At 34.3% G+C, this 17312-nt stretch overlaps 1 protein-coding gene across 1 annotated transcript in view; it reads left to right on the top strand.

Annotated features, from left to right (window-relative positions):
• zranb3 (zinc finger, RAN-binding domain containing 3) overlaps positions 1 to 17312 on the top strand; it is a 127654-nt gene that overhangs the window by 67775 nt on the left and 42567 nt on the right. Inside the window, exons 9-12 of the mRNA XM_017353438.4 lie at positions 8092 to 8211; positions 12331 to 12450; positions 14082 to 14261; positions 14524 to 14688. Coding sequence (XP_017208927.2) covers positions 8092 to 8211; positions 12331 to 12450; positions 14082 to 14261; positions 14524 to 14688 — 585 coding nt within the window. The remainder of the gene's footprint in view (positions 1 to 8091; positions 8212 to 12330; positions 12451 to 14081; positions 14262 to 14523; positions 14689 to 17312) is intronic.

Below are 17312 nucleotides of genomic sequence, written 5' to 3'. Positions count from 1 at the left end.
AGATGGTCTGTTTAACTGTTTTCTCGCTAGTGAAGTGTTCAGTTTTTCTACTTACAAAGTCCGCCATTTAATAGCAAATGTATTACCCAAATAAATATTTAATAAATAAAGAAATAATAAATAAAGAAATGTCCAATAAATAAGGAAATAATAAATAAAGAAATATCCAAAAAGAAATAAAAAATAAAGAAATATCCAATAAATAAATAAATATCAGATAATCAAAGAAATAATAAATAGATGAATAAATATTCAATAAATAAATAATAAATAAATATCCAATAAATAAAGAAATAAATATACAATAAAGAAATAATAAAGAAATAAATATCCAACAAATAAAGAAATAATAAAGAAATAAATATCCAATAAAGAAATAATAAATAAAGAAATGTCCAATAAATAAAGAAATAATAAATAAATAAATATTCAATAAATAAAGAAATAATAAAAAAGAAATATCCACTAAATAAAGCAAAAAAAAATTTATAAATAAATATTCAAAAAAGAAATGATAAATAAAGAAATGTCCAATAAATAAAGAAATACTATATAAAAAATATCCAATAAAGAAATAATAATAAAGAAATATCCACTAAATAATGAAAAAATAATTAATAAATAAATATTCAAAAAGAAATAATAAATAAATAAATATCACCTAATCAAAGAAACAAGCAATAAGTAAATAGCCAATAAAGAAATAATAAATAATGAAATATCCAATAAATAAATAAATATCCAATAAATAAAGAAGTAATTAATGAAGAAATATCCAATAAATAAAGAAATAATGAATAAAGAAATATTCAGTAAATAAAGAAATAATAAATAAAGAAATATTCAATACATAAAGAAATAATAAATAAAGAAATATTCAATAAATAAAGAAATATCCAATAAATATAGAAACAATAAATAAATATCCAATTAATAAAGAAAACTTGGTTAAACATTTATTTTAAAAAAACTTTCATAAACTTCATAAAAATCATTTAGACACCTTTGCAAAAAAGAAAAAAAAGAAAAAATTGCAAAAGTGGCCTTTTTTGTTATTTAATGCCAAACAATGCTCTAAATAACAACATATTTCTTTTAAGAGTTTGGAAGACATGTAATCTGTAGTTTACAGAATAAGACAAATGGCATATTGACCAAACACATAACTATGAACTTTAAATCTAGAGAAAACTTGCAATAATAAGAAGAATTAATAAAAAATCATGAACACACACACAAACAACATCATAAGCAAAAACTGCACCAAGGTTGCCAGGATGTTGCTTTAGTACCATGTCAAATGTGTTTCTAGGGCGTTCTGGGTGGTTCCAATTTGACAACCCCAAATATCTGATCTCTATATATATCTTTTATTAATCATTCATCAGATGAAAACCATAAATCTGAATGGGCTCAGCGTAATATCACTAGTCTCTGAGTCCTCCTGCTCTACATCCTCCTCTGATCTGCTATTTCCAGTGCAAATGAAAAGAAAAAAAAAAGCGAGCCAGCCCTCATTTCTGTGAATGCCATCAGAGTAACGGGCATCTGCGGCGCGCTTGCCTCTCTCTAACGATGAGGGACAGCGTGATGTCGCCGCTAACGACCACCATGCCAACCGGCCCTTCTGTTCTCCACATCAAACACAACGGCATTGCCATGGGAACCATCTCCAGGGGGGCCGGACCAGCGCCGAGACGACCTTAATGCTGACCTTTCTGATCGCCCCACATCTTTTCCTGCAGATCTCGCCGTTTCCCAGACTTAACAAGGTGTTTTTATGAGCCCCAGGCGAGACCCGCTGGAGCTTTGTGTGATTTATTTGGGCTGTTTTTTGCATCAGTTCGACGTCACTGTTCATGCTAGGGATGCTCATTTGCATACATTTCCCAGATCGATCGTTGTTTATATTAAAACAGTTTTTTTTCTATAGATTTGACTTGATTAATTGGCTGTGTGATATGGAGGACCAAATATGCAACAATGAAATGATAAATGAGAGCATAAATATCTGGAAAACATAAAGTGCAGTAATACATAAATAAATATAAACTATTCTAAAAGTGAAGCAATATAAAAATAAATAAGCGCATATAAAAATAAAAATGGAAAAACTAATGAATGAATTAAAGTTTAATGCAATAAAATATCAAGTAAAAATACATGCATGACATAAATTAAGGGGGAAATCATTAGGATTATTCATTTATTCATCTAGACGCAACCCATCTCTGGGAAACATTCACACACACTCATTCACACTCACACTCATACACTACGGACAATTTAGCCTACTCAATTCACCTGTACCGCATGTCTTTATGGACTGTGGGGGAAACCGGAGCACCCGGAGGAAACACTTGCGAATGCAGGGAAAACATACAAACTCCACACAGAAACAGAAACTGGCCCAGCTGAGGCTCGAACCAGTGACCTTTTTGCAGTGAAGTGACAGCACTACCTACTGCGCCAATGCGTTGCCCCATTAGAATTATATTATATTTAAAAATACAATATCTGTTTTACATCATATTACTTTATTTTTCCATTGTTACAGTTGTTTTTCTCTCTCTCTCTCTCTCTCTCGCTTATTTTTGTCTCCGATTTCTGTTTATTGGAGAGAAGATTTTCTCTACACATAACTAAACAAAATAGTTTTAATAGCTCATTTCTAATACCTGAATTATTTTCTCTTTGCCATGATGACCGTAAATAATATTTTACTAGATATTTTTCAAGACACTTCTATACAGCTTAAAGTGACATTTAAAGATTAACTAGGCAGGTTAGGGTAATTAGGCAAGTTATTGTATGATGATGGTTTGTTCTGTAGACTATGGGAAAATAATACAGCTTAAAGGGGCTAATAATTTTGACCTTAAAGTGGTGTTTAAAAAATTTAATTCTTGCTGAAATAAAACAAATAAGACTTTCTCCAGAAGAAAAAGTATTATCCAACATACTGTGAACATATCTTTGCTCTGGTAACTTTAAAATTCAAAGGGGGTCAGGTGTTATTAATGTTTTTTTTAAAGGAGAAAGGATTTTGTTCGTCTAGGCGGAATTTATTAAATGTAAAAAAAATTTATTAAACTGTTAAATATCTATTTACTTAATATTTATTTATTACTTATTGTGTATAATTTCAAATAAAATTATTACTCCAGTCATTTTTACTATTACCTTTAATAATAATACTAATAATAATTAAAGTTAGAGTGATTTCTGAAGGATCGTGTGACTCTAAAGGCTGGAGTTATGAAGCTGAAAATTCATCTTTAAAAACACTGGAATTAATTATTAAGTTAAAATAAATGATAAACTACTTTTGAACAGCTATTTTATAGTGCAACAACATCTCACAATTTTACAGTTTGTACTGTTTTTTTAATTAAATAATTCAGATACATTCAAATTCAGATGAAAAAAAAATCTGATAAAATAAATCAGTTATTAGAAATGAGTTATTGAAACTATTATGTTTTTAAAAAAAAAGTGCTGAAAAAATCTTCTTTCCGTTAAACAGAAATTGGGAAAATTAAACAATATAAATAAATATGTAAATTATAAAACGTAAAATAAAATACAAACAAGATGGTCAGGGTAACGGATATTTTGTTTTGAATTTGTTGTGATTTAAAACAACAAATTTTGAATTCTAAAACCTTCGAAACTCGAAAAATCTCACTAAACATGTCTGAAAAGATATTTTATATATATATTAAAAAAACTTTAAACAAAATTAGTTCAGTTCATCTTATTCTGGGTTCACATCAAATGCAATTTAAAGTAATTGCATGAGTTAATTACATCTTACAAATGTCATACGTAAACTACGATCTTCTGCCGGCAGCTCGATTGACAGTGAATGTTCGACACATTTGACCCAAGTGTGCGGAAATTGCCTCAACAATGTGATAATCCTTTTAACATTGGACATTATATGTTTTTATATGTCTTTATATGTTTTTTTATACTTTAAATGTATTGCTTTATATTTACTTTTTATATTCTTATATTTCAGGTTTTCTTATACTAGGCTCATGTCGTATACATCTATGCGAATGGAAGCTACTGGCATTGCGAATAACACTGAATGTTCGACACATTTGACGCAAGTGTATGGAAATTGCCTTAACAATGTGATAATTCTTTCTACAGTGGACAACACATAAATCCTGAATAGTTCCTATTACTTAATTGATAGATTTCATGTCGTCTTATGCTGGGTTCACACCAAATACATCTGTCCGAATGGAAGCGTACGTCTGCCGGCAACTTAATGTTCGACACATTTGACGCAAGTGTGTGGAAATTGCTTCATAAAGTGATAACCCTTTTAACAATGGACAGCACACGAGTCCTAAATATTTTTTTATTACTTAAGTGCTAGATTTCAGGTCGTCTTATTCTGGGTTCACACCAAATTAAACTGTTGTGACAAGGCAGCACTGGCCCGATCGGGCTAGTAACCATCCTATCTACTGTCCCAAGCATCTCGCACCCTGGCCCCGGGCCATCAGGCAGTCTATACTGTCGAGCCCTGCAATAGCAGAACAGCAATTACTGAGGCGGCAGGAATAAAGATAATACAGCCTCATCTGATTGGTCAGATTCAGATAAACAACCAATATATTAAATAAATGTCATTCATCACACATGTCTGCCATACGCACATACTATTATTGCAATACCGATACTTTTGCGCTACATTGTGCAGCCCTAGTTGTAGACGGTTGCGTTTTTGGCTTGTTTATATAAGCCAATTGGTGTTTGTTTGCAGTTATGTGTCATTTTTATATTTATAACCACCTCCGAGGATAGTGGGTGTCTGGCGTCACTGGCGTTGTTATTTTGGGGCTCGTGGGCTGAAAAGTTCGATTAATCGCTCGCATAGCTAGCTTTGTCGTTAAAAAAATAAAAACAATTCCACCAAAGCGTCTTCATTACTCCAGGAGTTGTGTGCCCGCTTTCTTCTCCAACTACAACCACTTTATATCGTCCTCCTGAGCACAGCGTGTGGCTCCAATGAAGCTTTCCAGCGCGTGTGAGAGTGTGTGTGTGTGTGTGTGTGTGTGTGTGTGTGTTTTTTTTTTTAATTTGTCAAACCCGTGTGTTCTGGTCCCTGCTGCTCTTGTCCTCCTCGCTCTTTCATTTATTGTTTGCCGCTGAGATGATATCCTCTCCTCTCTCCTCTCTCTCAGGGCAGAAATGTGCGGTGTCAGGAATGGTGTCACTTCTTGAAATCGCTGTTTTTGCCAAGTGAAAATGAGTGAAGCGGAGCCACACATACACGCACACACCACGTACACTTGAGGCTGTTAAAAAAAGCTCTTGCGCTCCTTCACAGACAGTTTTGGGCGCCAATTAGGCGATATTAAAAAGGCAAAACTCTTCAGTAATGAGAAACCGGAGAGCAGCTTTGAAACTCGGGGAAAAAAAAAAAAAACGAGGACTGGCTTCCGGCAAATGATTTGATATGCTGTTCGTTTAACAACTACGCTAAGCGTAACGGGCGTTAGCTGACGAGTTCATCTCTCAGTTTTTAGGGTTTGGTGTTATTTTAGCAAGGGGAAAGCAGGATTTGCTGGCTAAAAAGATGCTTTTAACACTTCTTGAAAATATATATAATAAAGAATAATTTTTAAGTGTATACACTATATCCAAGCTACTGGTCAATAATGAGTAATACAGAGAGATGTTTTTTTGAACACATTTTTAAACTGCAATTTCAATATCTGATTTATTTTTTGTCTTTGTCATGATGACAGTACATAAAATGTAGTTCATTTTGCAAGATACTGTTCCAGTATTCAGCATAACGTGAAATTTAAAGACTAGACTAGGTTAATTAGAGAAGCCAATGGACAATTATCTTGATAAAAAATAACTTAATTCTATTAATGTTAATCTTAAAATAATAATAATATTAATAATTAAAAACTGCTTTGATAGGGTATACAGTATGCGGAAGTATGCTAAAGGACTTTTAATTTGTCAGTGACTTCCGGTAATCTGTATGCCATTACAAAATCGGCACGTTTAAGGTCTGTTTTCTTTAAAAATCAGCGATCTCCACTGGCTGAGGGATAGCCGATATGAAGTGGGTCTCAAATTAAATTACTGCATTAAATTACATTTTTCCCTGCCATGTCTTTAAAATATAAACATTTATTTTACCCCAGTGTATTCAATAGGGCTTCTGCGCTAGCCTGCCGATTCTGACGAGCGTGTGCGAGTAAACTGCTTTTTGTCTCATTTTTATGCTTGAGAAACTAAATGAATGCTAAAGTCTGTTTACCTGATTATATTTTAATTACATTACAACATCGATGCTGTAAAACGAATCGTATGAAATGGAAAAAAGTCACATTAACCGTTCACCGGAAGTTAATCAGTATGGGAAGAAACACTAGCTCCGCATTTACCCTATTCCAGTCAAGGTGAAAGAATCTCCAGATTAAAAAATATTTCCTTGTTTTTGTTGAGCATCACTTAAAAAATATCTTTAAAAAAATGTCAAATTTGATTTATATATTTTTATATATATATAATTTTTGAACTAATATATTCACTGACCGGCCACTTTATTAGGGACACCTATCCATCTGCTTGTTAACGTATATTTCTAATCAGCCAATCACATGGCAGCAACTCGATGTAGACATGTTTGAGAAAATCTGCTGCAGCTCTAAGCATCAGAATGGGCGAGAAAGGTGATTTAAGTGACTTTGAACATGGCATGTTTGTTGGTGCCAGACGGGCTGGTCTGAGTATTTCGGAAACTGCTGATCTATTGGGATTTTCACGCACAACCATCAATAGAGTTTACAGGAAATGGCCTGAAAAAGAGAAAATATCCAGTGAGTGGCAGTTCTGTGGGTGCCTTGTTGGTGCCAGAGGAGTTCAGAGAATGGTTCGAGCTGATAGAAAGGCAACAGTAACTCAAATAACCACCCGTTACAACCGAAGTATGCAGAAGAGCATCTCTGATGGCACAACACGTCCAACCTTGAGGCGGATGGGCTACAGCAGCAGAAGACCACACCGGGTGCCACTCCTGTCAGCTAATAACAAGAGGCTACAATTCACACAGGCTCACCAAAAATGAACAATAGAAGATTGGAAAAATGTTGCCTGGTCTGATGAGTCTCGATTTCTGTTGCGACATTCGGTGGTAGGGTCAGAATTTGGCACTGTACTCAAATGGCCTCCACAGTCACCAGTTCTCAATCCAATAGAGCACCTTTGGGATGTGGCAGAACGGGAGATTGGCATCATGGATGTGCAGCTGACAAATCTGCAGCAACTGCGTGATGTCATCATGTCAATATGGAGCATCATAATCTCAGAGAAATATATCTAGTACGTTGTTGAATCTATGCCGTGAACGATTAAGGCAGTTTTGAAGGCAAAAGGTGGTTTTGCCTTCAGGGGGAAGATGTGTATATATATATATATATATATATATATATATATATATATATATATATATATATATATATATATATATATATATATATACATACACATATATATATATATATATATAGATAGATAGATAGATAGATAGATAGATAGATAGATAGATAGATAGATAGATAGATAGATAGATAGATAGATAGATAGATAGATTTAATGAAAATCTAAAGTGTCAAAATATGTGTAAAATAACATTCCATTGTATTGTTCCAGTATAACATATATTCATGTAATAATTAGTAAAAATATAAACAAAGAATATCTTGATTAGATTATTTTAAAACATGCCTTGCTGATTATTAGGTAACCAATGTCTAAAATACACAAAACCTGTTATTATGTCATCAAATGATTCTTATACTCAATATACTTGATTTCTCTCAGTATAAAAACCATTGTTACACTGAAAACCAACACATTTTAGAGTCCATCTTCTGTTAAACATGATAATAAAAAACTTTTTGATGAATCGTTTGAATTGATTTCATGCTTTTAATTTCAATGAGGTTCACTCCAGAAATATCTGTGTTCTTGTCATTTGATTATAATTTGAGTTCCTAAACAGCATTTTCTGGTTGTATAACAATTTGAATTTTATTTCTGTCTCAGGCCGGAGCGGTGAAGGACTATATAAAGATGATGTTGGAGAGCGAACAGCTGAAGTTTCTGGTCTTCGCTCATCATCTCAGCATGCTGCAGGCGTGTACCGAGGCTGTCATCGAAGCCAAGGTGTGTGTGTGTGTGTGTGTATGTGTGTGTGTCTGCGCTGAGACTCCAGGGAAAGCAAAAGTATGTCAGCACCTCAACACTGTTCATTAAATCAGCCAGCAGCAAAGGCTGTCACACCACTGTCCCAACACACACACACTGACCCATTCAGAGGGAAAAAGAGAGGTGTGTGTTTATGTGTGTGTGTGAGCTGAATGAAAGATAAGGCCCAAAAAAGTGTTTGTGTGAAATGGGGGAGAGAGAAAAAAAAAACGCAATGAAAGGGCTTGACAGCAGTAAAGGAGGTGAAGGAGAGCGTGTTGATTCCCTGGGTAGAGTTCATTCTTTGCTTTAACACATTCCCTCAGTAGGGCACTGGTTCATTCTTACGCCCAAAGAATGGGTCAGAGTCTCGCTGTCAATCAGACGAGTGTGTAGAAGAAGCTTTAGTTTAAAGTTATGTTTAGCACTAAACTTTCATCCCAAAATGATAATTCTGTCATCCTTTAATTACGCTCATTGTTTCGAAGATACATAGCATTGTTCTTTATTCTGATGAGCAAAATTTGAGAAATGTTTAACAACTTATACACTTTAATCAAAGGTGCAAATCACTTTTTTTGGTTCGATTCTCAAAGCAATACCTAGAGATGTTGAATTATATATAAACACCCAATTTGTGCAATTTTTCTATGTAACAAAGATTGTTACAGTTATGTACTGTGCATCCGGAAAGCCTTCATAACGCTTCACTTTTTCCACATTTTTTTTTCTGTTACAGCCTTATTCCAAAATGGATTACATTTCCTCAAAATTCTACAAACATTCTGTACAGCCGTTTTCAGATCTCCTCAGAGATGTTCAATAGGATTTAGGTCTGGGTTCTGGTTGGGCCACTCAAGGACATTCACTGAGTTGTTGTGTAGCCACCTTGTTGATATTTTGGTGATGTGCTTTGGGTCATTGTCCTGCTGGAAGATGAACCGGCGCCCCAGTCTGATGTCAAGAGCACTGATACTGATGATACTGCCACCATCATGCTTAACTGGAGGGATGGTATTAGGGATGGGTGAGCCCTGCTCGGTTTTCTCCAAACGTAATGCCTGGCATTCACTCCTAAGTGTTCAGTTTTAATCTCATCAGACCAGAGAATTTTGTTTCTTGTGGTCTGAGAGTCCTTCAGAAGCCATTTGGCAAGTTCCAGGAGAGGAGTGGCTTCCATCTGTCTACTTAACATACAGGCCTGATTTGTGGATTGCTGCACAGATGGTTGTCCTTCTGTAAGGTTCTCCTCTCTCTACAGAAGAATGATGGAGCTCAGACAGAGTGACCATCGCGTTATTGATCACCTCCTTGATTAAGGCCCTTCTCCCCCGATCACTCAGCTTAGATGTCCTTGTGCCTCGAGGCAATCCTTTCTCTGAGGTCTACAGACAATTCCTTTGTCTTCATGCTTGGTTTGTGCTTTGACATGCACTGTCAACCCTGGGACCTTCTATAGACAGGTGTATGCCTTTTCAAATCATGTCCAATCAACTGAATTTCCCACAGGTGAACTCCAATAAAGCTGCTGAAACATCTCAAGAATGATCGGTGGAAACTGAATGTAGCTGAGCTCAATTTAGAGCTTCAAGGCAAAAGCTGCAAATACTTATGTGATTCTTCAGGTTTTTATTTTTATTATATAAATTTGCAACAATTTTAACAATTTCACTTTTTTCACAATTTTTTTATTTCACATTGTCATTATGGGGTATTGTGTGTTGCATTCTGAGGAAATAAATATATGAATTAATTTTGGAATAAGGCTTTAACATAAAAAAATGCGGAAAAAGTGAAGCGCTATCAATACTTTTTGGAGATTTAAAGAGCACTTTATAGACATAGAAGTGAACCAAAGTTTCGTACAAAAATATCACGCACTGAGAGAATAGTTATATAGATATAGATGGCTGCTTTATCACCAACAGACACCACTAAAAGTGTAGCGCGTTGAAATTGGTGAAGGAATCTACGCTTCATGTGCTTTAAGAAGCGATATGTGAAAGGCCTCTTAAGTTGTATTGGTGTATTCTTGCCAATAGCCCAAAACACGTTGTAAAAGTCTAAATGATTGAGTTTTATTAGAATAGTAAGTAAAGATTATGCTTCAATAAAATATTTTGTACATTTCCTACAGTAAAATTATAAAAACTAAAAATTTTTATTAGGATAAGCACTTCATTTAAACAACTTTTCTCAGTATTTAGATTTTTTGGTCCCACTTTATATTAAGTGTCCTTAACTACTATGTACTTACATCAAAAAATAAATACAATGTACTTACTGTGTTCATAATGTATTTGAGAACACTTGTGGTGCTCTTGAGTTGGGATAGGGGTTGGGTTAGAGACAGGTTTGGTGGTGTGGGTAGGTTTCAGGGTGGGTTAAGGTGTAAGGGATGGTCAACAGTGTATTTACAAATGTTACAGAAGTTAATTACAGATGTAATTACGTACAGATATTTAATCAAGCATAAGTACACAATAAATACATGTACTTACACAATAAGTACATTGTAACAAACAATAAATTCCTGTGTAAGAACATATTAGTTAAGGCCACTTATTATAAAGTGGGACCAAATTTTTTTAAACCCTCAGATTGATTTTAAATTGATTGTAATTGTAAAGTATGCACTACCTGACAAGTCTTGTCGCCTATGCAAGTTTTAGGAACAACAAATAATAACTTGACTTCCATTTGATCATTTGGTATCAGAAGTGGCTTATATGAAAGGCAAAGGTCTCTAGATTACGCTTATTATACCTAAATAAAATATGATCATGCCTTGATTTTTAAATTATTTAATTAGGACAGTAAGGTCTGACTTTGCTTAGACAAAAGTCTTGTCACTTAACAGAAATAATGTAGAGTATAGAGTAAAAAGTTATGGTGCAGTGGAAAAAGAATTAATATTGTGTATGACCCCCATGAGTCATCCTATGAAAAAATGGAAAATATTGTGGAATTTAAAAAAAATTGTGTCTATTTAAGTTTTTTTTTTTTTTTTGCTTTTAAATGTATTTGGTTTATTTAAGTGTGTTATGTTTTGCCCAGTGTTCATTTGGATTAGAATCTTAAATTGAGTCAGTTGAACCAACTCACACAAAAAAATCTAAATGATTCATTTATAAAACCACTTGTCATTTTTTTTCCTCAAAGATTCAGGTCTAATAAACCCATCACAAACTTTGATGCGATTCAGGCTTTGGTGCCCTTCTAAACGTTCTTCTAAATTTGCATTGCATCACTTGACAAACCCATTTTTGACATCTAACAGACATTTCATCAGAAGTTGTTGATTCTTTTACCGTGATTCGTTCTTTTTGTCCCTGTTCACACAGCGTCGCGCTGAAAACACTTTGCACCCTAAAGTGCGCGGCTGGGTGTCGACACGGTGTCTTCACAGATGTCTCACTGTTTTAATGAGAGCTTGTTTTGTCAATTTCCTCTTCTTTTTTTGGCCCCCGCTTTTTTTTCCCCTCCATCTCACTCTCACTTTGTTACGCTTCTCTCTGGCCAGACGTTTGATCCCAGAGACTGTGAACGTAATTTTATTTTTTTTTTGCAGCTTTTCCCTTTTTATCCATCCTTCCGTTAATTGGATCTTATGAATCTTATGGGGGAAGAGGGGGCCTCGCACCAGCAGGTGTGATCGCACGAAATCGGGGCGGCACACGCGCTCCGACGCTCTCACACCTGTCACGCTACTCGCACCCCGAGCGAGAGATGCGAAAAAAAAGTTCGGCGGGAAGCTAAAATTAACACGGGTGTGAAAAAGTTCTGAAGTTTTGCCAGGCGGAGAGAGAGAAAAGGTGTTGTACAGCTTCACCTGTGCTTTACAGCTGTCAGATGACGGCAGGGAGATGATAATGCCCAGAATGTACTTGAAAGATGCAAACTCTGAATGCCTCACTTTTTGGAGCAAGTTAAGACTCCAATGCATTAAAGATCACAGATCTGCAAAACTCTGTCTTTTCAGCACCGAGCGATGCTTAGATGCTCCTTGCTGCTCCTTGCTGTGCTTTTAGTTTGCAGGGATTTTGATTTTAAGCTGGTAATTTTTGCTTCATTAAAAAGATTCGACTTCTTTTTCAGGCTGGTTATATCCGCATCGATGGCAGCGTTCCGTCTGCAGAAAGGATCCAGTTGGTGCATCGTTTTCAAAATGATCCAGACACGCGTGTGGCTGTACTCAGTATACAGGCAGCTGGACAGGTACTGATTGCTTGACTTTATTAACGGTGTTAAAAGTAGTGCTGGACAATGAAAAAAAATACAAATAAAAACGTATAAACAAATCTGGATTGATGAAACAATATTTCCTAAGATTAATCGCATTCTCATACGCAAAATTCAACAATGAATTCAAAAGTAGTGTATTGCGCACTTATTTCAAAAGTTTTAAAAGATAAGTAAAAAAATAGACACTATTATTAGTTGATTATTTATTTAAAAAGTTTAAAACGCATTTGCTACATAAACATTGTCATTTGTTGTGCAAGTTCAAGTAATTAAACTCAAATTTGCTTACACTCAAAAGTGGTTTAAACTATGTTTTTTAAAGAGCTGAAACAACACATTATTGCGTTTATTTTAGGGCAGCTTAATCGCTTTATGTTCAATCTACTTACATTTGTAAAATCTAATAAGTTACCTTAATTCCTTCATGTTGTCCCAATACAAATTGATTATGTGGAACCCAGCATTTTTTACAGTGTAAAGTAAAAAACATTCTGTAAGTAAGCGAGAGCTAGTGTCGCAGTACTCTGCGTTTGGTGTAAACCCACCTTTAGGCCCATTCCTAATCTTCTCATTGGTTTAGATGCGCTATAACGTCCGTGTCAACGACATCCCATCCCTCCTGCTGGCCAGTAGTCAGGGAGGGTTCAGAGGGTTTGAATGACCCCCACCCCCCAATAAATGAACTCATTTGTCTTATTTTGCCTGCTATGCCATCATAAATTTGGAAAATAACCCTTCTAAGAAGACTTCAAATGAATCCAAAGAATTGTTTTTCATGAGTCCAACATCTAACTGTGGAAGAAATCATACAATATAACGAAAGTGAAGTCATCTTTCCCTACAAGTAGCCCAACTTTTATTCTGAATCTTGGAGCTTTTTCTTGAAAGACAAAATACCACTTTTATGGTATTTAAAAGTACAACTTTTAAAACGTACAAAAAAAAGAAATCAAGCTCTACATTATTATTATTATTATTATTATTATTATTATTATTATTATTATTTATTTATTTATTTATTGTTATGTTTAAAAATTTTTATTATTCAGATGGCCGATTTCTGACTGAGGAAAGTTAAATGTGCTGGACGAAACTGAACACTATTTTTTGTACATTTTTACTTTATCCATGTTTTTAATTAAATTATTTTCTTTTTCAAGTAGCCATTAAATAGGTATTTGATTAATATACACCTATTAATTAAGCATAAACCTTTTTTAAATATAAAACTGATGAAAAACCTGTCACCTTCGTATTGAATTACACAAGGTGAACTGCTCCTTTAACATTATAAACAATCGCATTTGTATGTCACAACCTCTTGTTACTACACCATAACTGAGAAAGAAAACTGACCTGTATGTGTGTTTAAACTAAACAAAACCTACAATTTTTTCAACATTTCTCACAACCTTAAACACTCTAAATCACGCCGTCCATAATATTCACATAACCTTTTATTTTAACACCCGTAACAGCCTTATAAACTTCTTCCCAGAGCCTAGTAATGCTCTCAAACATGTCAGCCGCGATGAATGTACATTTTCAATAACGTGCCAATATTGCTCTCCTACAGTAGATTGTATCCACTTGTGTGCTCCCAGGGTTTGACATTTACAGCCGCGTCTCATGTGGTATTTGCCGAACTCTACTGGAACCCCGGACACATCAAACAAGCAGAGGACAGAGCGCATCGAATAGGGCAAACCGCGACCGTACACATCCACTACCTCATCGCCAAAGGAACATTTGACACCGTCATGTGGGCCATGCTCAACAGAAAGGTACATCGATTAAAAACAAATCCCTAGCTGCAGTATCCACAGATGCTCTGCACTAGTTTCACATGCATTTATATAACTTACTTAGGGAGCTTAGTTTTCGGACTTGTTGCCAGAGTGCTTTTAAAAAGGATCAATATGTAATGTCTTGGGACTAAATTAAGTGGGAGCACAATATCTACCATAGGCTTCGTACTGTACAATAAGGACTTGTTTGGAAAATTTGCTTTTATCTGCTGAGAGTCTTACAAATGATATCGGACAGGAAACGGTTACCGGCAGCGCTCTGAACGGAAAGAAAGAGTATCTGAAGGCTGAAGAGGGAGACCAGGAGAAGTGGGACTTCCTGAATTTTGCCCAGGCGTGGACGCCAAACCAGATGCTGAAAGGAGACTCGGAGGATGACAAGGACGGGGTTTTCTTTTCGCATGTATGTAAAGGTTTCATTATTATTGCACATTAAATGGGAGACATGAATTGAGTTGGAACGATTCCGTTTGATTTATCTGTATAGTTTTTGACAAGCAAGGCATTACTAGTTAGTTTTTGCTGTTTTGGAAGGCAGTGTTTCTCAACCACGCTTCTGGAGGACCACCAGCTCTACACATTTTCCATGTCTTCTTAACCAAACATGCCTGATATATATTATCATCTCATTAGCAGAGACTGAAAGACCTGTAATGGGTGTGACAGACAAAAGAGACATCCCAAACATGCAGTGCTGGTGGTCCTGCAGGAACATGGTTGAAAAACACTGCATTATTAATCCATTTTCAGTAATATTTTACTTTGTACATACACACATTTGGTCCAAAATGTAATTTTTTGCCACTTGAGGGCGAGTATTCAACACAAACAAGGGCATAGTTTGATGGTGCCGTAACTGTGTTGAATCATGGAAGTTTTTCGCCTAAACTAAAAATCTTGTTTATCTTTTTGTTTATTATTATTTTTTTAATTGTTTTTCAACTGCTAGATTGCAGTTTTTAGTGGGTCGAAGAGTGTTCTTGTTTTGAGACTTTTGTTTTAAAAGATGTGTGTGAACGCTTTTGGTAAAACATGTTCTCCTAGTGGCTGTTCCAGGATGCATCAGTCACATCTAGTTCACATCTAATTCAAGTTCTCCTAAAAACATGAGCGTTTTTAGTGGTTGTGTGGAGGCAGCGCACAATCAGTGCTCAAGATCAACCATTTCCGTTTTTTTTTTGCCAATATAAACAAAAAAATGTCATGGCTGATGGCTAGCACAAGTTCTATTGTTTTATTTGTTTTTTTGTTTTTTTATTTCAAAAATCTGACATTTCATCTTTAAGTTGTAGTTCTGTAGTTATTTTAGTGAAAGCAACTCAAAAGTAATACAGAAATAATTTAACGTATTACAGTTCTAAGGCGTGTGTGTGTGTGTGTGTGTGTGTGTGTGTGTGTGTGTGTGTGTGTGTGTGTGTGTGTGTGTGTGTGTGTGTGTGTGTGTGTGTGTGTGTGTGTGTGTGTGTGTGTGTGTGTGTACAGTTGATGTCAAAATTAATTACTCGTTTCTAATAACTAAATTCTTTTGTCTTTGTCATGATGACAGTAAATAATATTTGACTAGATATTTTTCAAGACACTTCTTTACAGCTTAAAGTGACATTTAAAGGCTTAACTAGGTTAATTAGGTTAACTAGGCAGGTTAGGGTAATTAGGCAAGTTATTGTATAATGATGGTTTGTTCTGTAAATAATCGAAAAAATTTTAGCTTAAAGGGCTAATAATTTTTTTAAAGGGCTAATAATTTTTTTTAAAGGGATAATAATTTTTTAAAGGGCTACTAATTTTTTTAAAGGGCTAATAATTTTTTTAAAGGGATAATAATTTTTATAAAGGGAAAATAATTTTTTTAAAGGGATAATAATTTTTTTAAAGGGAAAATAATTTTTTTAAAGGGATAATAATTTTTTTTAAAGGGATAATAATTTTTTAAAGGGCTAATAATTTTTTTTAAAGGGCTAATAATTTTTTTAAAGGGATAATAATTTTTTTTAAAGGGATAATAATTTTTTAAAGGGCTAATAATTTTTTTTAAAGGGCTAATAATTTTTTTAAAGGGATAATAATTTTTTTAAAGGGCTAATAACTTTTTTAAAGGGCTAATAATTTTTTTAAAGGGATAATAATTTTTTTTTTAAAAGTCATGTGAAATAAAAACTAATTGTAATATAACATCCATTTATAATGACCCATTTGATCATGCTCATTGAGCAAGCTCATACTCTACACACAAAAAGTGAAATGAATGAGGACGCATGTGGAGATAACACAAAATTTAAATCAAGTAATTTTAGCATGTCAACGTCAATATATATATATATATATATATATATATATATATATATATATATATATATATATATATATATATATATATATAATTTAGGGGTAAAACAACATAATTGTTTCTTCAATGCAGACGCGAACAATTCGGTATCAGCTCAGTTATAATCATAACCGGTTATTATGTACTGACATCATTTATCACATATACGGTTTATGGAGGTAGCTTACTATGGTGAGGATAGAGACTGCGAGGCTAACTACTTAAAAAGCAGATAACTTTGCACAGTTCACTGCTTTAAGTTTGTTGGACAATCTTTCACTGACAGGGGAGTACATCAGATCCCAGCCAAAGAGCATAGAATCAACAAGAGGCGACACTCAGTTGCTATTCAGGGAAACAGCCACTAGATGCTACTAGTGTCACATGGTGGCCATTTTGGAATGAAAATTATAATAGAACAACAGCACAGATAACTAACGTTAGACAGAATGAATTAAAATAATGAGTCAAATATGAGTTAAAATATTATATATTCATACACCCCCATTGAAAAGCAACATTTCAAACAACATCTCAATGAAAAGAAAACAATTTCCAAAACGCTGACAAGACTAAGTTTAACTTAAGACTAAGACTAGTTTTACTTAATTTAAATTAACATGTCAGCATTAATTTATATTATGCTAGTGCGTAAACTATTAAATTAAAGTAGTTTAAAGTGACAGTTCCAAGAAAATAAG

This window comes from Danio rerio, chromosome 22 (assembly GCF_049306965.1).
Source record: "Danio rerio strain Tuebingen ecotype United States chromosome 22, GRCz12tu, whole genome shotgun sequence".
Taxonomy (NCBI): Eukaryota; Metazoa; Chordata; class Actinopteri; order Cypriniformes; family Danionidae; genus Danio; species Danio rerio.
This window is presented reverse-complemented; position numbering and strand designations above follow the sequence as displayed.